The 26,437-nt window shown below is 40.1% G+C and overlaps 1 protein-coding gene and 1 long non-coding RNA gene across 2 annotated transcripts; one reads left to right on the top strand and one right to left on the bottom strand.

Annotated features, from left to right (window-relative positions):
* The first annotated feature begins 9,922 nt into the window (after positions 1-9,922).
* On the top strand, positions 9,923-11,731 carry LOC145442763 (uncharacterized). The gene is made up of 3 exons (XR_013916154.1): positions 9,923-10,133; positions 10,194-10,266; positions 11,611-11,731. It is a non-coding gene; the product is annotated as an uncharacterized LOC145442763 (long non-coding RNA).
* A 3,181-nt stretch (positions 11,732-14,912) lies between these two features.
* LOC145442735 (metabotropic glutamate receptor-like) lies at positions 14,913-24,567 on the bottom strand. The gene is made up of 5 exons (XM_080320720.1): positions 23,265-24,567; positions 23,120-23,202; positions 22,933-23,060; positions 19,768-19,844; positions 14,913-19,507 (listed from the first exon to the last, which is right to left on the bottom strand). The coding sequence occupies exons 1-4, from the start codon at positions 23,428-23,430 to the stop codon at positions 19,778-19,780; spliced, it is 444 nt and encodes a 147-aa protein (XP_080176846.1). The 5' UTR covers positions 23,431-24,567; the 3' UTR covers positions 14,913-19,507; positions 19,768-19,777.
* Positions 24,568-26,437: the final 1,870 nt, after the last annotated feature.

Genomic DNA, 26,437 nt, shown 5'->3' with positions numbered 1-26,437 from the left:
TTCGTTACAAATGTTTGCTCGAAATATACAGCTATCCGTTTGTGAATATTTAGTGACTCTCTGCTGTGAGCTTGACCAGCAATCACACAACATCAAGAGCGAAATACGCTACCTGTAGGTGGTCAGCGAATGATGATTTTTCACAATGAATCTGATATTGTTGTCTAATGTCAAAATCGAGCCAGCGTAGGGGTCCATCTCGATTTCATTTGTCTGTTGGCTACTGCTGTATAACTTGTTATTGGGGTAAAATCGGTAGCAAGTATAGAATCCCGTTTTATGCTCTGCTCAATATCAACGTATAGCAACAATCATACGCCGAATACATTGCCCGGCCTGGCCTAGACCGTAAGCTTATATTCCCCTGCAAGTCCTCGTCGAAATCGTTGTCAAAGCGACGAAAGATATTGATTTTATGGGATTGTTATATCATTTGATTACCCAGTTGATACATTTGGCGACGTTTAAAAAGTCAGTATGTACTTCAGCACTGTGGCATTATACGGCCCGAGTCGTCGTAGGTAGGCTATCGTTTACATGTACATTAATATATCACTTCACTGAAATGCAGGTTATAATTAGCAATATGACGTCACGTGACGTCATGAGGTTCACGTTCGCGTTCACACAGAACCGTTCAAAAAGGTTCCCGTTCACACGAACCTGAACCTTTCAGAGGTTCACACCATCCCTAATTCCTATACTGACTTATGTGTCAAACTGAACGGAGTTTGGCCGGCCTCGACTAAGTATGAAAACTCTTGGACGGCAGCCTGTGGGTCGCGACCCCCAGTCGATAACTGGCAGTCAAATATATGATAGAAAATTAAACCTCATAAAAGTTCGCTATGGTAGTACATGTATATTGGAAAGAAACGTCGTTATCGATTTGAAGTAGATCATGAGATTCAGTTAAGTGTACGAAAAGTCAAACCGTGACTTCGGCAACTATCGGACATAATACGGGTGTGACTGCGTGGGAGAGAGAGAGAGAGTATTTATTTTTATCCCACCAAAATACCTAACAAACGGCAGTGATGGTGATACAGAAAATATGCATCCACACTGCACAGTATTCGATATTAGACAGTAATGATCGATAAGACCGCGAAGGTCATCTAGTCTGATCACACCAGCATCAAACATAGGTGCACTTGACTCTGAACAGTCTGGCTGTAAAAAATGTTTAGTTAAAAAAGGAAAATAGAAGAAAAATTAAACGATGGTAGCAAATGATCAATGAAGCAATGTCTGGTCGAGTTAGGGTAACACACTAGGTGCAACAGATGACATTGTGCCTCATTCAGTGTGCATGCCTCCTCTTTACATAGCCTAGGCCAGGTGGGTGTCTGATTTTAAAGACTAATCCAAGTCCTTTCGACACCTTCCTATTGTATTATATCCAATGGAACGCAATTTTTGTGGTGTATTGAACTGATAAAAATGCCAATACACCGAACCGAATTCGCTGCGGTTCCATGCTTCATTATAATCAATGAGGTCAGTAACGCGAACGGTTAAAGCAGGGGTGGGCAAACGTTTGAGCTCGCGGGCCACATTTAACATCTGAATCCATTCGTATCCAATATTTCCAATATTGGTATTTGATCACATAGCGAGGACAAGGAGATAATATATAGGCTTTTTAAAAAAAACATTGCTTTGATGATATCGTGCACGCGTCAGAAACATTGGCGAGATTTCATAGGCTGGTCGAACTCAATAACCAATGTGTCGAAACTGTAGAGATGAAAGTCGATTGTTCCGATTCTTAGAACAATATTGAAATTTGAATCTGTGAGCAGCGAACTGCTCATAGATTTACTAATTCCACTTTTGGTTTAGTTCCAGGACACACAATGCTGACAGCATCATAACCATGTTAGCATCAAACACGCTTCTACTATGTGTAGATAAAATATAAATACCCGAATTCAACACAGAGCTATAACTGTGGATTGGATGTAAATCGCGCGGAGCGCGGAAAAATTTTTCATTTGAGCTCAGCTTCGCGGCCCCTTAGATGCTTTCACGCCCCCAGGGGAGGGGGAGGAGCGCCCCAGTTTTAGAGCCACTGCCTTAGAATTATCATTGATTGCTTATGCCAGTGGTTTCCAACGTGGGGGGAATTTCCCCCCTTCGGGGGAATTTTGAAATTTTCAGGGGGGCATCTGGCTTTGTCGTTGTATCGGAAGATACCCCGGGTTTACGAGGTGTTTAGATTTTTCTGGTAGAACTCATAAGTATGAAACTAGTTCGTTACAATTATATGTTTCTTTGGCGGATTTTAAGCTATGTGTATTATGTGTAAATGACTTCCGTAGATATTACACCCCCTGATAAAGTGAGGCTCGCGAGACGATTTCGTTTGGCCCGCGACAGCCTCTCGATCAAATTGCTACTAAGCAGATAAAAGCCAAGCCGAATTCAGCACAAGGCCACTGGTGAAATTGTTTACCTTCTTAAGCCAATACATGAGCTAACGTGAAAAACATACCAAATTCATCGATTTAACTTAAGGCCATAGCAAGCGGACCTGGTGATATATATTTCGTCAGCTGCTACCCGACTGGTAAAACACAGTTCAAATTTAGCTGTACTTTGCCGAAGTGTAGTGCGGTCCGCATTCGACATAGTTCGGACATATCTGGATATGTTTGGGTCATTAACTGCTCAGCAGTGTTGGGATCAAGTCACTACCTTCGAGTCACGAGTCATTTCGAGTCATTGCACATTTTGACTCGAGTCAAGTCAAGTCAATCGATTTTCAAAGGTGACTCGAGTCAAGTCAAGTCACTCGATTTTTAGAGGTGACTCGAGTCAAGTCGAGTCAAGTCAAGTCAAGTCACGAGTCAAGTCACATTTCAAGTCAAGTTGCCTTTTCGCAGTATGAGGCATGATTACGTCATTGCAATTTGCTAGCTGTCTGAAATACAGATTGAGTGGTCATTGATTCTGAACCGATGAACGAATATAGAGTTAAATACGCACGCAAGAAGACGCTGCATCGCTCACATATACGTAAAACTATTAAACTACGTAAGTAATTGCATAGCCTTAGTTTATAGTTACCAGTCAAAATAGAGAATAGACAAACGAATTGATAAGATGCAATACATAACCCATTTTCAAATTGATATGATACAATTCGAGCATGCGTTGAGGACAATATAAATTATATTCGAATTCAATTCAAATAAAACAAGAGGTTTGGTAAAGGTAAAAGAACAGAGAAAAGAAATATGCATTTTGCTATTTTATTACTACTAGAATGAACGACAACGTAAGCTGCAAGCTTCGATCACTTCGTTTGCGGTCGATTTATTTATGAGAGAACAATCGCGGCTCAGTGAAACGCTCGATCATTGAATGATTGATCGCTTTCAAGGGTTACACCAGCGTTTCGCGAACAATCTGAACATATGCAAGATACAGTGATTTTTATCGACACCAATTACTTGATGACTTGTAATTGACTCGTGAATTTTGCTCCGAGTCACGAGTCAATCCACATTTTTGATACGTCGAGTTAAGTCAAGTCAAGTCATTTTAGCAAAGTGACTCGAGTCAAGTCAAGTCATACGCAAAAAGTGACTCGAGTCTGACTCGAGTCAAGTCATGACTCGAGTCATCCCAACACTGCTGCTCAGTCAACAAATGGTTGTGCGTTAAAAATCACCTTTTGTAGTCACAGGCAACTTTTTAATAGGGGGGAATTGTAGCTCAAATATCGGCCAAGGGGGCACGAGACGAAAAAGGTTGGGAACCACTGGTGCAATCAATGATTATGTGTCCAGCTTCTTGATCGTCGTGGGGCACTGGGCTCAGGGGGGCGATAGGGGGCGCTGAAGAAAAATGGCTTCGCAGTAGGTGAGTAGATGATGATGTAGTAGTAGGCAGGGCTTTGGAGTCGGAGCCCCGGAGCTGGAGCTCTACATAGAATTCAGTCGGAGCTGGAGCCAGTTTTTTGAGGAGTAGCTCCGGCTCCGACGTATTTCATAGTAGTAATTGTGACGAATAATGGTCATGCTTCAGTACAACGCCGACGCCGTTTCAGCTACTGCGGAAAAGTGTTGTTGGGCGCACAGGCGAATAGCTTATTTTGAAACAACAACAACAATAATAATAATTTCAAAATGCTTTACTTCTCGTTCTTCCAAAATCACTAATTAGATCGTCGGCCGCATGTGGCCCGCATCTTGGTGACCCCTGGTGAGTGCAAAACGAGCCAAGCTTGGTGTACAGACATTAACCATTGTCGTGGCAATGGGAACGCATTGTGATTCGATATGAACTGAACTTGGTTTTTGCAGTAGCCTATTTATTTCTCATTCACAATTTCATTATATTTCCAAGTTTTTTGTGAATTCAGTAATTCTAATTCTAATCTAATTTCGAAAAGGCTGTGTAGCTCTAATTCTAATTCTAATCTAGTTTGGAAAAATTGTATAGCTATAATTCTAATTCTAATCTAATTTGGAAAAATTGTGTACCTCTAATTCTAATTCCAATCTAATTTGGAAAAAAATGTGTAGCACTAATTCTAATTCTAATCTAATTTGGAAAAGCTGAAAATTTTATAGTTGTCCAAGTCTGGTACGGGGCAGGCATTTGGTACAAGAAATTTCTGTACGCTCTCGGAGGTGTAACGTGTACAGTACAGTCGAAATCCTTAACGACCAGACGAGGCAATGGCAGATTTTAAGCAATTTTGAGATACAATGTCGACATGTCAAAGTCCACCTTTCCGACAAGCTGTATATATTTGGCGGCGTGTTGGGCACTGATGTTAAAACTGTTGAGCTGTGCGAGCTTGAAATCCCCGCGAATGAGGCGCAACCTACCAAACGCAGTGCTGGCGACATGGAGGCGTGCTGCGCGTCGTATGTCAAGTATATCAAGCTTTCAAATTGACCATTGTTTTCCAGTGCTTGGATCTTTTTCTTGTTCAATACATTGCCCATTGCGTGCGGCATTACAATGAACAATAGCCATGTGTCATCATTCTAGTTATATTATAGTATCAAAAATGCTATCAGTTGTAATTCAGCATTATACCCGATTTGATTTCGAAATTCGTAGTCGATTTCGGAACTGCTCTTATATCATAAGAAGCATGATCAAATTCAACCTATACTGCAATCGGTGAAATGCCTAATATGGGTTGGGCCTATACTTACAAAAATGCATTAGCTTCATTCTTATCATGAATGGTATAGGAGCCAATTGTTGTTTTTTACCCAGGATATGAAACCAGAGATGAGCCGTGTTTCTTCTCTAAAAAAATAGATTCCAACATATTAGTCGATGGATAGGAGCTTCTCTCGCAGCGTGAGTCCATCGAATCATTTTCGAGCCGCCGATATGTATATAATAATTTTGCCATATTGAGGAATGAGTCGGAGTGTGATCAATTTCTCATTCGCTCAAACTCGCTTCACCCGGCCCTGCGATTCACAATCGAAGAAGAACGCAATAAAATAACTCATTATCATTCTTGGACGTTGTAGTCGAAAAGCACAATATCAACCAATTTGAAACATGGGTCTTCAGGAAACCGTCATTCACATGCCAATACCTTTGTTGGAATAAATTTAGTCCTCGACACAGAAAAACCAACCTCATGGCCCCCCTTGTGCATAGCGTTGATGATATGTTCGGGTAACAAACTGAGTTCAGAACTTGACAACATCCGCAAAATCTTAATTGATAACGGTTGCCCTGAACACGTTATCAACCGCGACATAGAGAGGAAATTAACGCAATTCAACGCAAAAAAAGTCAACAGAGCTCACCGAACGAACAACTAAAGATGTTTATATCCATCTACCTTGAATCGGTCCTATTTCCACCATTTGAAAAACAATTGATTTCCGCGGTCAATAAGTGTTACGACACAGTGAAAACTAACGTGAACGCTAAAATTTCCGGCTGACACTCCTCAGGGGTAATCGTCAGCAACTATAGTATAGAATTGGAAAGAACATTGAAAATTAACAATCGTATCACAAAATATGACGTCACCAGTATGAAATTTCGAATAAGAGAGCGTTCAATGTACTATTTTAGATGGTACTGGAACTCCTTTTGTTGACACAGTCTTGGCTGCTGTATTTTGATTAAAGTCGACTCGTAGCATACTAATATTGAAAATGCGTGCATTTTGGTGAAGGGCTTGGGTCGTAAGGTGCAACTAAAATTAAGATTTGGTCGCGGTCTAAAAGAACCTTCAACCACTTCTTAACCTCAACTTGGTGTAGTGTGCGAGAGCGCCATCTGTACTAGTAATTTATAGAATTTAACAATAGCGCCCACTAGCGGGTTTAACAACGAGGTAGGAAGAGATTGTCAGTAAATATGACGTCACACTGGCAACGCTTCGCATATCGTCCGCATACAGGAGTGGAGTCGAACGTAGGTTTTGAATTGGGCCATCTCTAATGTGAGCTCTTGTGATTGCTTGGGTCTGCAACAGATCTGGTGAACCTTATCCGGTCCGACTTACTCAAGGCCTATTTTGGAAGCTGATATGATAACGTCCAACATCTTCGCGATCACCATAATATAGGAAAACAACTCCAGGTTTAGATCAACTGTATTTGACTAACTAAAGCATCCAATCGGCCCTAACCAGTCTTGGGAATATACCATTATCTTATAGTTGCGATTACAATTAAATTCATTTCAGTAAATGATGATTATTTTTTTCTTTATGATCGCGTTTTGGCGAAGGCGATGCGTGGTCCCCATATTAATTAATTTACGTTGTATTAAATCACGCCCAGCGTGAAGAAAAATTCAAAATAACATGAATCTGCTTAAAAATAATATTTGTTTAATTAACGAAAAAAATTCTGAACCTAGCCTTCAAAATTCCGGGCACTTTAGCATATTTAAGAATTTCCTCCCGGGCGCAGTTTTTACGGTGAAATTCCGGACATGTCCGGGAAATTCCGAATGTATGGCAACCCTTAAGTTACTACTACCGTTGACTACTTCATCACCATCATCATCACTTTATTAAATTTCTTATCAAATCACAAGATTGCGATATAATGAAAAAATAGGAGGTGCTTAAACGATTTGAAGATTCGTCTTTTAATCAGACAGTTTTTAGGTCAAAAACGATTTTTCAGGCAAAACTAATTCGTAACAACAAACAGTTCCAACCAGAAATGAAGATAAAAAATAAAATCGATCGGGACATTGATTGCACTTATTCAGTCGTCTATCGGTGAGTATAAGCGTATATGTTTATTCCGCGTTCCTGCATTGATTAATTGAGAAATGTGAACATGTTGCTGGATCTAACTCTACTTCGTTAAGCACCGCCTTCATGATGTCTTCATCTATTATGCTATGAAACAGTCAAGGTATCTACCACAAACTGCCCGAATTAAAACATTGACAAACTTGGTTGCGATCAGACATGGGGTGATTACTTCGTGAATGTAATCGATTGCGATTACGATTACTTCTGAATGACGCGATTACGATTACGATTACGATTACAGCAAAATCAGCAAGTAGTCGATTACGATTACGATTACATTGGAAAAGTAATCACGATTACTTACGATTACATTTATTTTGCATCTTCGAAGTTATATTGGAAGGCAATATATGGATTGCGCTGAAAAGGCCTAATAACTTTCTTTACCAAAGATGCGACATTTGCTTGTTACGTCATAAAGTACCAATTGCGCATTTTATATTGGACGATTTATCGCACTCAACGATTTGCATTCTTGCCAGGTCCTGCCGCACCCCAAATTTCCTAATAGGGTGGGGAGCGAGCTCGATGGGGACTCAAAAGTATTCTGTATACCAACACAAATTATAGACTAAATGTCCAAATGTCTTCCTTTTTGAGATGTTGTCCTCTTTTTTTAGAATTTTAGTTAAAATTGGACTGAGATACCATAAAATTGCACTGAATTAACGCTCAGGCGGGTAATTCGGGAGCCGAGTCGAGCGAAAGTTGACCTTGTTTTAGTCAACCGACTAGAAGTGGAACAAATTTACCATTTTTCAGGATTTTCCACCGGTATTCTAAGTTCGAAAATTTTGAAAAAGTGTCCTCCTCTCCCGATTCCAAAATGTGGTAACCCTAACATGATTATGAATTACGTGCTCCCGGCTCTTCAGGTAAATCTGACCATCGGAGGCTGAGAGAGGATTAAAAATGAATAGTAATACAATGCAATTACCAATATTATTGACGAAATTAAATCTTCAACTTGAAAATTTACTACCCTATGGGGGCCCAAGACCAGCGTTTGGAGTGGGGGACGATTTGCTGTTTTTGACCTGATTCTAGCTGGAAGCCACGCTAACATTGCATATAAGCCGATGGCTATGGCGGCAGATCCAAATGTTGAGTAAAAAATTGTCAAATAACGATTGGCGCCCGTTTCAAGCAGAATCATATCAGAATAATAGAAAGTGAACATAAAATTCTGCCTTCAACTTAATACAGATAATGTAATGCAAACGGATATTACGAGAAACGGCTTTGTTATGATATATATCAGCAGCTGTTGATTTTGAATGCTTCGTCGTGGAAACCGTAATGTTTTATTTGACGAGTAGGCTGAAAAATTTCAAACTTTTGTCCGATGTACGTTCGTACTACATAGGCCTACTGCTCGCCAAGCAGCAACGGTCAAACTGCGTTTAACTAAGCATAAACAAACATCAATACAAAAGTTACTATTTTAAACTAGGCAGAGTGGTGATTAATTATCCTGCTGCGAGGTAGTGGCGTCTGTAATGTATTGATAACCTGATATACAGCACGGTAAGTGTTCTTACAATCACACTAATGTACATCGAATATCTATTCACTATGTGTGGATAGCTGGATACTTCTTACGCATTGACGAGCAAAAGCTAATAGGTCGCTTCTGACGTAATAATGAGCAGTGGCATTTGTAAATCTGACGTTTGTGCTATCACTAACTGGTATAATACCTCTTCCTTGTTCAGTTTATGTCATAGTCCTGTCCAAATATAAAGTAATCGTTCTTTCACAAACAAATCGATTAAATATGGGAAGTAGTCGATTGCGATTACGATTACTTGAAAATGCTGTAATCGTCGTAATCGATTACGATTACTAATCGCGATTACCCCATGTCTGGTTGCGATACCTATGGCAACGAACCGAAGATTTGGAACCATCGTCTTTGACTAAAGCAGCCAAACGGCCTTGACCGATTCTGGGGAATAAACCGTTCGGTTATAATTGCGATTACAATTAGACTTATTTCAGTGAATGGTCATTATTGTTATATATTGTCAATTGCATTTTTGCGAGGACGGTGGCCCCCTTATTAGAATCAACGTATATGACGCTAAATCGCGCGTAACTCAAAGAGATTGTCCCATTGGTATAAATCTACCGAAAAATAATATTGTTTATGTTGATTGATGAAAAACTTTTAAGCCTACATCAATCCTTCATAATTTCGGACATTTGGGCACATTTTAGAATTTCCTCTCGGACGCATTTGAACGGGGAAATTCCGGACATGTCCTGAAAAATCCTCACATATGGCAGCCTTACATTAGATGAAAGGTGAAGGTGTGAAACCAGTTATGGCGGCAGCGATTTTTCTCAGATGTCGGCATATATGGGAACTGCAGCTATAAAACATGTTCATGAGTGGTGTTAACGCATCGAGATTAGTCGTCATCACGCCTAGCACCTGATTATTCCGTTGCGATATTTATGACCTGCATTTGTTCAGTAGCGCAGCTAGAAGGCTCGGCGAATCGATTTTAGCTGGGGTGACTCATCTGGAAACGACATCGTGCTCAAATTAAACCCAAAACATGATAACAATCGACGACATTGTTCGTGACATCTGTCAAAACTTGAAACGTGAGATCGCATAAATGTGCGGATCTTTCGTGTAACAGACAAGATAGTAGGCACAGGCAAGACGATAAAAAAATACGCACCGGTGTCGTTGATAAATGACATCAGAAATCCCAGAGACAGCATAAAACGCGACGCATTTTAAATTTAGTTGTATTCGAACTCAGGAGCACAAACATGGTGAATCTACTTCGTGCATTCGTAACTATAATCACCGGGCTGCTATTTTTCGTGGATGATGCAGATGCAGGTGAGTCATAAATCTTTTTTAAATCATGCTACAGATAACGAAATATATTGCTCATTATAGGTGAATGCATCTCTAACTATGATTGCTCCTGGGGTTATCATTATTGCTATGAGGGAATCTGCTATCTTTTGCAGTGAGTATACGCGTATATGTTTATTCCACATTCCTGAATTTATTGTCTGAGCTATGTTAACATGAGATGTGTGAACATGTCAGACGTCGGTGGATCTAGCTAAACTTTGTCAATCAAAAATGCACCGTTCATTTAGTGATTGGTGATTGATTATGGCAGATGCGTTATCAACAAGACAACGCTCAGACTTGTGGGCACTTCGCATACCGCATTACACTTCACAAATACGACACGGCGTCACAATAAAGAGATGCGTAAATCCATTCGAGGCGACTCCAAGCCGTTTAAGGTGACTTCTGAATATCAGGGAAAGACTTCATGCAGACTAGCGTCAAACGCACGGACCTGATGGCCGGAATCTGTCCTGCTTTCTGATGGTGATCGAAAACATACCCAAGCCCGTGCTCAGTCCATATAATTTTGCTAACACCAATATAATGCCTTGTAGCCAAGCCAAATTCAGAATGAGTTCAATTTTTCTTCCCTTATTATAGGCTTTTTCATAAGTATAACGTTAGATATCCATTACATTCCGGTGGAAGGATTGCAAACGCATTATCTAAAGATATTACCAAATTCCCAAGAAACATCCGATAAGACCTCGTACCTCGCGAGAAAAATTGATAAGAACTATCACGCCGTTATAGTCACATATTGCAGTGAATGCATAGGCGGAGGCGCGTGCTATGAAATTCCTTCATATACAATCGAGGTAGGCCTACATTCAAAATTATATCTGATTCCATGTCGCGTGTTACGTCATATCTAGAGCCGTCAGAAACAGATACACGCAGCGGATACGCAACGCAACCTTCTGGAGTCAGATTACACATCAATAACATTACATAAACATGAGCTCTGCGTTATAATATTGATGTATAGGAACGAGTTCTATCACATAACGACATATATCTTACGTTGTAGAATTGATATGCATTCCTTGTGTCATTGAATAGCAATCTCTAAAATGCGTAGGCTATCAATGCTCAACCAATTGATATGGATCTAAAGAAGTCTATGCGCAATGTGCATTGCTTATGCTTTAAATTGCATCATTTTATGTACTTGAATATTTTGATGTGGCTCCAGCGTACTCTGTGGATTGAAATGCAGCCCCGATATCAAAAAGGTTGGGAACCAATGATATAAACCCTAACTACAGTGACTTTCACTTGAGTGGGGGATCGTTGTCACCACACCTTTCAATGGCTGCATCAGTGTCAGAAATGTAACGTTACATGGACCCATGCCTTTGCCTTCAATGAAAATAGTTGAGCAATGAACATACTATTCGATATCTGCATGAAGAAGCAAAGATTTTATGTTGATACGTATTTTCTTTAGACCAGAATAAAGATAGGAAGCAGGAAGAAGCGGTGAAGTATTTGGAAATGCGTTCGATTTCTAACGTTCAATATTTCAAATAAATCATATCGCAGAAGAGATGGGATAATTAATTGCACTCCAGGCCAGTTATTTAAAATGTTTTTGGGTCATAGAGATGCTTCTATGCCGTTTGATGTTAATCAGGCTTTATAAAAGGCAGTGATAGTATTTATCAGATCCGATCCTGAAATATTTGGCCAGACTACCAAAGTTTTGTTTAACGGTAGATGGAGCAACAAAGGACAGGTTTACCTAGCTAGGAGGTTTACCTAGGCTCCTCCTCGCCCCCTCATCCGCGTCAGCGGTGTCTTACAAAAAGCCAAGAGGTGGACTGTGCTATAAGTCGGCCGTTACGGAAAATAAGAAGAATATCGGCCTGGTGTAAATGACCATAGTAGTCGACAAACACCATGAATACCCAAAACAAACAAACAGACAGAATTACGTTAAAAATTGTATATAAATTGTCTGTTTTTTAGGGTAACGTCAATACCAGCGTCACTGTACATTTATACATAAAAAGTTCCGTGAAACACTGCACTGAAAAAGTAATGTGGTCTCGAATGCCGTAATTGTAAGCTGCGCTGTATAAAAATATTCGGGTTCATTTCAATATGAATATTCTATTCAATTGTATATTGAAGTTCTGTACCTCAAAGAAGCTGTTTAAAATGTATTTGTGCGCATATTCGTTTACAAAATAATTCTTGAGTTAGTTTCGTGAGTCTTTTTAATTGGAGCGCGAAATACGACAGGGTGTTTGTGTATGCTTGCGAATTGAAAGTCATTCCTGCGCAAAGTGCGCATATTCATTACTCCTACAAGGCTTTGCTAACTTTTATCGGGAAATTCAGCAATGTAGCTCAAACGTCATTATAATGAGCCATCAATTGTCACGATGTGATACTCGGACCCCATTGTGCTCTACGCAAGTTGATGAATTACTGGTTAGATGCGCGCTTTCTCGCTTGCTATCATCTGTAGGCCACTAATTCTTGTCTGCTTTATACACTCGCATTCACTCGACGTCACCTGTCAGTGTTTGATTTGTTATTAATACTGTGCATTGTGCAGTGCACGGCGTTGAATTACGCTGGACTCGCTGGCAAGCTTACGCGCACTTTATACGCGTAAATTCGTTAACACGATGAAGCTCGTCCTATCCATGTATTATGAGCATTTACGCATGTGCTTAACCGTAATAAATTGATGCTAGCTTGGTAAATTTGAAACAATTTCAACCCCCCCTTTTATTCAAACCCCTCCCCTTTTTCATCTCGCCACCCATGTAAAAATAAAAGTCGGCGCCTATGATTGCAGCAATACCAAATTTCAACAAATTGCGCATTTGGCAGAAATCAGATTTCAATTGATAAGGTCATACGCTCATATATAGATCTTGCTTCAGTCACACTTGAATAATCGAATTTTAAATCTGGCTGTGCGTCTTGATAGTAATGAGTGCCTTGCCGGTATTAGGACGTCATATTCTCATCAGTATTTAACGCAGTAGGCCTACACCAGGCGTGGCACTCCCGCGGCCGTAGAAGTTAATTTGTGCGGCCGTGGACACGTAATTCAATTGGTATGTGTTGATGGCCGTTGACATTAAAATTGAATTTACGAATTGACTCTCGAATTGTTGAGAGATTAATTAATCTTTGAGGGACTTAATTGATCTTGAAATTGCCATCGCACTACGCGCGATTCAATGCGACTTCATTTTTCGATTCTAATATAGTGCGCCCATTGCAATCTGAGCCCCGGAGTACAGATACGAACAGCGGAGGAAAATGATGCTGTCCTTGTAGAAATACCAACTTGGAATCGCGTGCTCCTCACAAAAGAAATTTGTTTCTGCTGGTACGTTTGGGAGATTCCAGTATCTTACCACTAGACCGAAAATCTTGAAATAACAGCATGCAACAAAGTGACTAATACCAATTAACCCACGCGAATATGCATCATCATTTATAACTTACCCATTACGTATTGCATCTTTTTGCACAGCTTGTTTCTGTTACACTCAATGCAGTTTAATATACCATGTTTCTAACTTTCTGTAATCGTTGCTGCTGTCCGGTATAATGAAATCTTGTCATTTCTGGATGCTGAACAGTTGTTGATTGAAATTGTAATACTGCAAAATGACCCCCACCTGAGTGTGCAGCAAACATTTGGTGCATATTGTTGATACGGAAAAGTACAGTGGTGTATGCGCAGCAGCTATGAAGGTTGCAAGCGTCTATGGTTCAACCTATCGTTGTGAATCAGCCTTTTCGGACATGAACTTCATCAAAAGCAAACACAAAACACGCTCAATCAATGCACATCTGGAACACTCACTCAGAATTGCAGTGTCAAGTTACATACCAGAGTACAGCGCACTAGTTGATATCATACAATACCAGGCATCCCACTGACTGCTATAGAAACAGATAACATGATGTCCAGTCCTGCCCAGTGCTATGAATATCAAAGCGGAAATTCAGTGTGGTACGGGTAAATGGCGGGAGTAAATAGTAGCCCGCCGCTTCAATCATTACTCAAAAGTAGCCCTCGGTTGCAAAAAGGTTGGTAACCCCTGGTGTACATTAATATAGGCTATCACTTCATTGGAAGATAGGGTTGGAATTAGCAATATGACGTCACGAGGTTCACGTTCGTGTTCCCACAGAACCTTTCAAAAAGGTTCGCGTTCACACGAACCTGAACCTTTCAGAGGTTCACACCATCCCTACTATTCAATATATGGCCGCTAGCGATTTCGATGCGTATAGTTAGACGATATGAAAAAGTATAGATTACTTCGGAGTTCACCGCAAATGGACATGAACACTAGGGTTGTTCAGAATTGACCGACTTTCAAAAAGTCGTGGTTTTCAGTCCGATTCCCATGCCTTATACCATAAAAACATATTCTAGCTACTTTTTTTCGTAATTCATCCCTTGCATCCGTGTGCATTTTGAGCTGGAAGAATATTGGCTAAAAATAGGGGATTCCCCTAAAATTTGGGTATCGCCATTCGGACTAGGCTAGTTAACGTCATATGTAAGCTGGGTTTATGCAGCTATTGCGGTTTGGAGTGCTACATAACCTTACTATAGAAAGTATTGCCGGTTCAGGACACCATTTCATGTCCCACACTCCCTTAGAACTCCTCAAAACTGCCTGAGACTGATAGTCATTTTGTTGGATCACATATCCTCCACTCCTCCACCCTACCTGAGATTGTCCATCAATTTCCGGGATCACCATGTGCAAGAATACAACTGTGAATGTACATTCACTCACAGCCACATTTTAAACATCACATTGTTCACAGGAAACGAAACAAGAAGGAAAAGAAATAGATCAACTCGGCAATTACTACTTAAATCAGGTGGATGAAATGGTTGCTTTAGAGAAATCGGCATATCTGTTCCCGTGATCTCCCACGGCTTGTAAGAGGCTCGCCCGCTGTTCTTTGTCATCTGTTTTTAAAGCATCAAAGTCGGTATTCAATTTTACCAAACGCTCTGCTGCGTCTTGAACTACTTCAACACTACGCTACTCACAAATTCTTAAGCAGTCACAAAATGCGGATCAGTATGCCATTCCGAAACTGGAAGACCCAACTAATCATGTTCAGTATGTATAGCATCGAATAGAAACCACGATTCCAGTCCAATTAAATCAACCATACTCATTGGCTCAGAGACAGAGTCAGAGATTAGACTCAGAGGTACACATCTGCGAAATTGTTCAAGAATTGGCATTTGCAGCAATTTAGCAGCCATCGCTTCCTTCACTTTGTCAGGAATCATTGGTTTAGCCGAGAACATTGTAGATACCACCGTTTCCTTGGTGAGATGCCAATGATGTTTTCACATCTTTTTATATGCCACATCAGCAACCGCGAAATCGCATGATGTAAAGTCCGTCATGTCATGAAGGAATTTGAGATCATTACTCTGTGCGTCACATGCAATACCAGTTTTCAAGCTGAGACATAAAACTGGGCAATATTCATTCGTACCGAGTTTCTAATGAACTCTTCAGAATAGCCCATTTGCTCACTCCACATGAACATTTTTTGACAGTACAGCACTTGACTCGTCCATCCAGTGCTATTAGTAGCACCAGGCTTGCGAAAACGATTATCAACATATTGTTCATCTAAAATCACCAAGGCGCCTGTTGCACAGTCTCTGTATTCATCTCTTATCAAGAATTCTTTCTGCTTTCCATTATATGGCTTAATCAGTGGAATTATTTCTTGCTTTGCTTCATCAGCTTTCATCGCCAACCCGCTGCCTTCATCAAACAGAAGTGTTTCAGAGCTTCTTAATTGATCAATATCTTTCCACTTCTTGGAAGGTATTAAAATCTGTGTTTTCAGGGCCTGTGGTCGCCGATCCAAATACACACTTTACTTCCATATCTCCCGGATGACTAGTTCATGAATATGATGGATTCAAGCACTGTAAAAAACTTTCCGGTTTATCAATTCTTCAAGTAACAGAACAGCACCTTTATTTTTTCCATTGTTTGAGGATGTTGCGTCAAACACAAGAGCTCCGACATTTTTGTTAAATTATAAAGTTCCAGCAGTTCAAATGACGGATCAGCCCGTAATTTCCTGTAGCACTCTCAGAGTTCGAATGCCAAGAAGATTGCCCTTCTCAAATGCGTTGGAACACGCAGACGATGCCAGCACTGCCAAGGCCTCAAACGACTCCTAGAGAGCTTTCCATTCCAGCGCAATGAGATGTGCTTTGGTGGATCGTTTGCTATTTATTCCACAATCGACATAGGAATTTTAAAACGATTTGCAATGCGTCGTCGATAGGTTTCAGATCTTGAAAGATGAAAGTCATTAGGGTCACCATCGCAATCTTTAATCAGTGCTGCAGTTATCATGGTAGCAGCATTATCGCTGACTTTCAAGCGATCAGAAACCTGGCATATGTCTTTGTCGTTGAACAGATTTACAGGCGCTTTTAGAGTCACAAATTTAAAGGAATGACCCGATGTCAACTGCGCCACTTCGAAATCACTGCTGTGGGAAGTGTCAGCTACCTGCGAAGATATAGATGAGCTCTCTGTAAATTCACCTTCGCTACTTGAAGCTGGTGCACTCTCGGTCCGTCTCTTTTGTTGCATGGTTTTCACTTTCAACACTGTATCTTTGCCACCAATCGTTGCTAATCACGGACCCCTTTGATCCTAATAAAATGTTTTGTATTCATGTTTCTTATCGCCGGAGAGAAGTGTACCTGCTTCAATTGTCGTCATCGCGTCAGGAGCTCCTCTATGCCCATTGCCCATAGCTTACTCAAGTTGGCTTCAAAGTCACTTTGTTTTCTTGATACATATTGCTGGCCTGCAGTTTTCTTTAGTGACAGTCATTTGGTTTCTGTTTTCCCACTGTCTCTAATCTTTCAATGGCATTGACTTGTGTGATGGTCTTTGTGGCAGCCAGGAACCAAAAACCTATTACCGTACTTCATCTCCTACGTCCTGGATGTGTAACTTTACTGGTTCATTTTTCGCATATGAATGCTCTCTTAGGTGTAACACATACTGCATAACTTTCCTAAGAGTAAGCAGCTTCGATCTCGTAATGTTTCCTCAGATGGCCCAGCTAGGAAATGCTGTGTCTGTGACCGTGATCTTCTAGTTTTCTTTGATACTATATCACTAGATGGCAATTTTCTTTTTTTTCAGACATTTCGCACTAGAGCTAATCCTAAAAAAATAAATATACATCAACTCAGTCAAGCAACAAAGAATAGTTGGAAACATTTCAGTTCTCTTAGGTCAAACACATACTGCAGAACTTGAGCAAGAATAGTCGGATTAGATCCAGTTATTGATTCTGGAAGATAATGATTCCTAAATTGGAAATACTCCGACCAGTATATTGCTATCTTAGGAAATAACATAAAATTCAGAGCAACCGATTGGCTGTTTTCCACAGTCACTGGAAAATACATTTACAAGCTTTGTTTTCTATCCCAGTAGACAAGAAAGAGTATCAGGTCCATTAGATCGAATAATTCAATACTGCTACAATAATATAATCACTAATCCTGCGCTAGACTCGCTAACACCATGAGCCAAAAAGCTACCTGGTAAGTCCTGCACCTCAATCGTAAATACAGTTCTTCAACAACAAAGCAGCAAAACACCTGAGTAATCAATGATCCCCATTTCACTGCCGTGCCTAGCGCGTCACCAACGCTAGAACATCCGCTTCACGTCAATGAGAACACATGCGATTGCTGTCGAGTCACTCACAACGGGGAAATCCCCAAATTCCGAAGAATTTTTTTGGTGCATGAAAAAACGGCAAAATGCACACGGATGCAGGGGATGAATTACAAAAAAAAGTAGCCAGAATTTGTTTTTAAGGTATAAGGCATGGGAAACGGACTGAAAACCTAGACTTTTTGAAAGTCGGTTAATTCTGAACAACCCTAATGAACACTGGACTGTTTAACATGGGTATTTGATGTCCAATTAGTTCATTGTGGCTATATGTACTGGAAATGCGGCCGTAGTCTACATAAGTAATCGAAATGCGGCCGTGAATATCAAAAAAGTTTCCCACCCCCCGTCTACAACGACGGTGCAACGTCCTTGTTTACTCGGCATGGAACTATATACCCAGCATGGTGACCCACCCGTGACCAGATAAATTAATTTATATGTAAAGCAGCAATTCAATACTGGTTTTCATAACGAAGCTCATGCTAAATCTCTGTAATTCGTAGAATCGCGAATGCGCATTGTGATTCAGAGCATTGAAATCTAATCCATCCAGCAAATAGTATAGTCTCCATTCTTCATTATGGCCGTTTTATTTATAGAGCACATGTAACTACTAGTTTATATAGATAGACAAATTCAAATACAATATAAATAATATTGTGATGTTGGCTATAAATTTGCATTCAGATGCAAGATGCATGGGCTTCAAGGCTTCATGGTCAGCCTGTACAGTACAGTTTACATACTGGGAGCGAAGAATTACAACAGTTACAGATCATATCAATACTAGATCATCAAAATAAAAGACAGCATCGATATACCGTAAACCAGAAAACACCAAGAGGAGTCTTTAACACGAAAAATGCACTATAGAATGCATAAAATCGCTTTTACAGCTCAGACTACCTATTTTAAATCTTCGCTTGTTTAAAATCACTGTTGAGACACTAGCTATTTGAGCGCTTTTCGAGTTAGTAGCATCGTGTATGAATGGGTTACGCACATGAACTAGAGTTACCATATGTGGTCCTCAGTTAGGCGGATTTGTCCTTCTTTTAAGGGAATTGAACATGTCCACCGGGGACACCTAAATGTCCTCCTTTTTGACAATCCGTCCTCTTTTACAGCTTAGATAATGGCTAGTGTAAACTGACAATCGGCATAAATGACGTGGAAGAGGTAATACGGACATGCGAGCGAGTCATTCGGGACTCGAATGAAAGTGGCGGCGATTTTTAGTCAACACCACACATTACCGGAAAAAGGGGGTTAAAAGCGAACCGAATTGATGACCTTTTTTTAGTCAACACCACCAAATCAACGAAAAAAGTGGGCGAATCGGAAGTCAAGTCAAATTGACGACCTTTTTTAGTCAACACAACAACATATTTGGTAGATATTAGAAAATCAGTTGTTTTCAATTTCGGTCAACTAACTTTTATGATTTGGTTAAAGTGTCCTCCTCTCCAGATTCTAAAATATGGTAACCCTAACATAAACGCTATTGCAGTTCAAAATACACGATGACATGACAACAATCGCTACATTTTTGTCTGCGCTTTACTTCATTTAGTATCTTCGGAATGCACAAGGCTGAACCTTCAAAAGAACATATTCGCATGATTTTTCTACATGGCATGTTAAGAATTCCAATGATATTCCATATAGGTAACTTTTAAAACTTCATTTAATATAAATTTTGGTTCATTCCGGAACTGTCCTTCCAATGAAAATAATGAGGTAGAATATACGTTAAATTAATCATGGCGACTCAACGAGTCTAATGCTGATAGGAGTTTGTTGCAACCATGTAAAGATGGAAACTGACTGAGGATACAAAAATCTAGGAGAATACTCACCTGCAGCTCGTCACATAACTGTTTGCGTCGGCGTAGGCCTAGTTGATGAGGTTGCTGACCGATAGCATGAGCTATTCCTGTAATTATGTACGGAGATAGATGGATCATATATACTGAACATTGGAATGATGAATACGCAAAACAAGATTTACACACAGAACACATGTTTTCTCCAAGTTGAATAGAACAATATATAGATTTAATATCGTCAACCCCGCCTCTTGCTCTTGCTCTGAAGCCGTCAGCAACGAATTACCTCCACTTTTTCAAGTACTCATGTGGGATTTGTCTATAGTGGGACACTCTAGTGCAGTGCTCTTCAACCGGGGTTGTCGTACACCCTAGGGCAGGGGTGGGCAAACTTTTGAGCTCGCGGGCCGCATTCAAGATCTGAATCCATTCGCGGGCCGCACTATATAAAATTGGGATCATAAACCAAACGCAATATTGCTGGTATTTGATTATATAGTGAGGACATGGAGATAATATATATGCTTATTTGAAACAAACCAAACATTGCTATGATGATATCGTACACGCGCCAGAAACAATGGCGAGATTTCATAGGCTGGTCGACCTCAATAACCAATTTGTCAAAACTATAGAGATGAAAATCTGTTGTCCCGATTCTTAGAACAGGATTGAAATTTAAATCTGTGAGCAGTGATCAGTTCATAGATTTACTAATTCCGCTTTGGGTTCAGTTCCAGGACACACAATTCTGACAGCATCATAACCATGTTAGCTTCAAACACGCTTCTACAATATGTGTAGATTTCGCTCCCCTTATCGTCATATCACAAAACGCAATTAGGATGCTATAGCAAACCTAACGGATTGTTTGGTGGCATGGGAGGTTACGACTATTGATGAGAGATTTTTGAATATGAAATTCATACTAAATACAGAGTACTAATTAGGAATTGGAGGGAAATCGCGCGAAGCGCGAAAAAAATTTCAGTTGAGCTCAGCTTGGCGATCCCCTTCAGATGCTTTCATGACCCCAAGGGGCACGCGTCTCCTAGGTTGAGACCCACTTCCTTAGAATTATCATGGTGAAATATACTAAGAAAAAGTTTAATCAAGTCCCTGCATTAATTCGATTTTTAGTACGCATTTTATCAATATTTTTAATAAGTTTCTTTAGACTCTCGCGGGCCGCACAGAATGGCGTCGCGGGCCGTAGTTTGCCCACCCCTGCCCTAGGGTGTACCAGAATTTACAAAGGGTGTACCACTCGAATGGGGTGTACAGGGGTGTACCAGATCCGAATTACAATGAGCCGATGGCTAGCTATTACAATCCAGGTGTCTAGCTATCACAAGGCAGGTTTATGGGTCAGTACAGCTTGACGCACAGGTTAATGAGCAATATGGTACGATGTTATCTCAAAGGTAATACTCTACACCGCTTGATTGTGATGTCATAAGCAAATATTTCTCCTATGCGTTTAGCCGTCGGCAATAGAACAATGGTTCCGTTTGGTGTGGGAAAGTATGCAGTTTACAAACATGTGTTCAGCTATAGTCATTTGTCTGTTAGTGATTTTTGAGGAAACCGCCGCGATAGCTCAGACTTCTTGAATCGGTACTTCCTACCCGACGTTAATAAATACCGCAATGTACATAAATGAAGTGACGTAGCCAGCCAGGGTCGAAACAGCTTCCATGTTGAAATCGAAACCCTTTTCTTTTAAAATGCCGATTTTATGTCCAATATTTCGCCATACATTTGCAACTTAGTATTTTGTTATTAGTGATGCCAATTAGCGACAATAGACAGTGTATAGCGGCATACGATCTGAGGTTACTGACATCTCTTCCAGCCCATGTGCTACTATCGACTGTGTGTGGTGTGAGGCAGGCCTGATACGCAGTAGGCTGGTGCGCCTGCTATCATCGCTGATCTGAATTACCGCTTCCGCAGCAGTAGCTTTACCTACTCTCTCCCCAATACTGTTACATTTAGGTTGATTATCGTTCGTAATGTCATGCTGTTTTGGGGCTGACACGAAATAAATTCCAATTTGCATGGCGGGCGGCCTAACTGGCTGCGAATAGACTCTGTGACCAAATACTATTTTATGCAAATCCAATTTTTTTGACGGCAATAACTCCGCTTCTACTGGTTGGAATTGAACCAAATTTGAGGAACATCATTTCTATAGACAACCTAACACTTTCATGGGGTGAACAGAAAAATTTCACATTTTTCGTTATTTATTTTTACATAATAAATAGAAACTTTCTTCTCCCGTAGCCATGCGGCTACTGGTTGGAATTGAACCAAATTTGGTGTGTAGGCTTAAGTTAGGTAACCTAACAATTTTATCAAGTAGCCAGTGCGATTTGAGGAAAAAAGTCATTTTTGAAGACCCCTATAATGAACAGGGGTGTACGAGTTTTGAGCAAACGTTAAAAGGGTGTACCACGTCGAAAAAGGTTGAAGAGCACTGCTCTAGTGCTTCTTCGCCTTAACCGGAAGAAATCACGCACTGATATACAAGCCCAAATGTTAGCCGATTCACAGAATAAAAATCTACGACATTACACTAATACATAATACATAATAATAATTCTTCGGAAGGCCTTGAATGCACCACTGGACTAAAATTACACTTGTGAATCACAGCATAATTTCTGTAATTCTTCGGAAGGCCTTGAATGCACCACTGGACTAAAATTACACTTGTGAATCACAGCATAATTTCTGTAATTTCGATTGTTCATCTTCAATCATCTCTACCTCTGCTATGTAACCCTTGCCAATTCTTCATCTGATGCAATTCTGTAATCTGACTTCTCCATGTATTGCGTAGGAATAACAATTTGAATGTATTACTGAAATTTTAAAAATTTACTTCAATCTCGCCATTTTCCTTTGGGGGCAGGTTGCTCCCCGGATTATGTGTGTATCTACCAGTTTTACTGTGAATAAAGAATTTAATAATAATATTACATAATACATACTAGCATAATACATAATACATATTACATAATACATAATACATAATACAGTTACGGTAACACCGCAAACTCCGCTTTAGTGAACAAATAACTACTTTAACCACCTCGGGGCTTGTATTTGTTGTCATCCCGTTGCTATCAACGTTTATGCGTAAATAGGCAATGCACCGTGAGCTGCGTACACTCAAGATATACTTACTTCGGTGACAACACTGAGTTGATGTTGTTCAACCAAGGGCGAAACACGATTTTAAAGCACTTTGGTCCAAAGAAACAGACCAGCACAGTAGTTGCGCTGAGACTCACACAAATCGACGTTGTCAGAATCTTAACGTAACGAAACCAGGAGGATTTATTCGGAAACTTCTCTACTAAGTAAATCTCACGCGTTGACTGAGATCTTCGGTATTTGTGATGAATATAGACAGAAATGCCAACCAGATAACACAAGTCGAGTACATGGAGAATCCTTGAAATTGAGAGATGTTGCTGAATAAAACCAATGACTGTTGAAAAACTTTCCTAACTCACCGATACACATCGTTTCGTTGAATTCAGCTGGAATATTTCTATTGAGAGTGGTCAGCACAGTACATACGGTGATTAACAAAAGCGGATATAACATTGCCAGAAGGACTTGGAGATCGACGAGATGAGCGCAGCCTCGGTACACCACTTCGTGTGTTGGGTAATGCATGGCGATGGCGACCGGGCTAAGAATGAGCTACAGCACAGTCACGAGAACTTGTACCATAACAAGTGCAGATGTCACGACGATTTGATAGCTCGGTTGCAGATACAACTTCATCTACAAAGAGTTTGTATCTGTAGCATCGTAAAGCATAGAGCATAACTGTAGTTATTGCACCTGCAAAGCTATTCATTGTAATCCTAATATCTAACAGTCTGCAATTTGGCGGCGAAATCGACATTAGAAAATATAAAACTGACTAAAAAATATTTGAATAGTATATTCATATTGAAATGAACCCGAATAAATCAGCATGTCCCTAGATTCATTAGAACACGTGCGGCGAAAAGCTCACCCTTAACTCATCCGCTCAAGATTCATGCGGAACACTCAAAGGCCATAAATTCTGCAATTGACAAATAATTGTTGGATAATCCCACCAGTGCAAAAAATTATCGAGACGACAGATTTCGCATACACGGAAAGGGTCGTTCACACTTTCATTTGTGTGCCTTGGAGTCGACTTTTATCAAAATACACCAGCCAAGGCTGTGTCAACAAAAAGAGTTCGTGTATCATCTAAAAATAGTACATTGAACGCTCTCGTATTCGACATTCATGCTGGTGACGTCATATTTTGTGCGACGATTGTTGATATACGAAGTTCTTTTGAGTTCTCTACTAGTTGCTGACGATTACCTCTGACGAGTGTCAGCCGAAAATATTCGGGTTCATTTCAATATGAATATACTATTCGATTGTATATTGAAGTTCTCTACCTCCAAGAAGCTCTTCTAATAAATATTTGCAGTCCAATCGATAAATATATAGTGCCCTGTTAGATGACATTATCGAGATATAACATCCGAAATCTCATCACCAGGACATTTTTAAAATTTAGAAAACTTAATTTTGACCAAATTTTGACCTAACGTATGCAAATTAGGTGTTTTCCCACATATTGTTAGAATTGTACTACTTATCCTCATTTCTGGTCGGAACTGTCTGTCCTTACGAAGTAGTTTCGCATGAAAAATCCTATATTACTTAAAAACTGACAAATTTTTATGTGAAAAAACTTTGTTTTAGCGAAATCTGACGGTATGAAGAATTCCAGTGGTAACATCACGTTATGGTAGAAATAATGAAAATTTGTTGTAGTACAGCGAAAGTTTCTTTCCATCATTTTCGGGTAGAAGTGTCTGTCCGGGGCCTACGATAATATCGTAGGCCCCGGTCTGCCCTTACTAAGCAGCTTGCCATTAATGGAGAAAGAACGTTCAACAGCAGCAGTTGTTGGCTGACAACACTGAAGTTGTGCGTGCGCTGCTGGTGACAGACCGTGTTGCTTCATTCTGACAATGGTGTCTACATCACAATTTTTCATCATGCGTTTCCTGGCATTTAAATAGCTGGTTCGTGGTACAGAACTTGAATATAGCTTTCAATACGCCATCCACTGTAGTAAAATATTTATTAAACTCGAAGACGTCGGGTGTCTCTTTTCAAGAGTTAACGGCACACTAAAGAGATCACGCTGTATCGATGTAGCTGAGCACATTTCCATATTCCCATTACGCACTGCAGGGATGGGCAAACTAAGCCCCGCGGGCCGCATGCGGGCCGCAACACCATTTTGTGCGGCCCGCAAAAGGCTCAAGAAACGTATTGAAAATATTGATAAAATGCGAATTACTTTTTCTTATCATGTTTCACCACGATAATTATATGTTCTATGTAGGCCTATAATAAAATGTGGACAAAAGCAGTTGCCTAGAAGTGTAGCTGTTGTGTATGAGTTGTTAGCTAATACAGAATATTAGTACATCTATGTATGAGTTAGAATTCGTGTTCACACGAACCATAAGCTTTCAGACATTCACACCATCTGGTGTTCAAGTCAATCCAATGTGCGTTAAATCTGTTGAAAGCACTCGTAGTACATAGATATTCTGCAGTAACAGATCCTCCACAATGTATCGACACCCGTTTGATAATTACTAGGGCACTACTACATTACTAGGATTTTAGTGCATTTTGTTGCACTAAAATCGCGAGAAAGTTGCACTTAATTTTGACAAAAATTACAGTGAAAAGTTTAATTTATAATTTTTGTTGAATTAGTAGGGTATGTGATACTCGAAAGGTTCGGTTGTATAACCTATAGTTAACGCAGAGCTGTCAAATTTGTTACTTTGCCATTTCACGGACATTCTGGCAAGACCGCCAAGAATTAATTTCCCGGTACACAGCAATAAGATTACGCAATGGGGGAATAATACAGCATAACGATAACCCCCTCCCCCTGAAACAATAGTCAAATAACTCACCCCTGACCCCCCCCCCCCCCAGGTCTGCAAACTTGACCCACGGCGTTGCATAAAACCCATTCATGGCGACTTTAACAAAATCAATAGCCTGGATAAGGTGACCCAGCGAAAATGTTATTTTCGGCGGTATCGCCTGGGCGTTCGTGAAATGGGAAACTATCTCAAATTTAAACGACGGAATTACTAAAGAGATTTTTCTACACATTGTTCGGGTACGGTCGTGCTTGGCAGGGGTAGTTGAACTTCTTGCTTGTAAGCCATTGTGTCATAGATAACACAGTGAGATGCAGCTAACCCATCATATAGCTCCTTGTTTTGCAAATCAAAGAGAATAGAACCATACTAAAATAGTTTATAGCATGTTTTCAAATCACTCCTTTACATTTTGACGAAATATTTGATAAAAGTTGCAGTAAAAATTGGTATGAAAAATAGAGAAAAGTTTCACAAAGTTGCACTACAAAATCCCTCCTAATAGCATCATTGTACATAGATTCTGAGTATCTAGGAAGCTGTCGGAAACTGTAAAAAAGTTGCAAAAGTTGCGAAAACCAGCCCTAATAATTACCAAAAATGCTCCATCGCTTGCCAGAACCTAGCCATTTACCCGACCGATGATTATGTCACAAACTTTATGCAATATAATAATACTCACCTCAGCTGAATGCGTGATTTCTCCGACG

This window comes from Botryllus schlosseri, chromosome 1, assembly GCF_051294905.1.
Source record: "Botryllus schlosseri isolate E-star chromosome 1, Bs_hap1, whole genome shotgun sequence".
NCBI lineage: Eukaryota > Metazoa > Chordata > Ascidiacea > Stolidobranchia > Styelidae > Botryllus > Botryllus schlosseri.
This window is presented reverse-complemented; position numbering and strand designations above follow the sequence as displayed.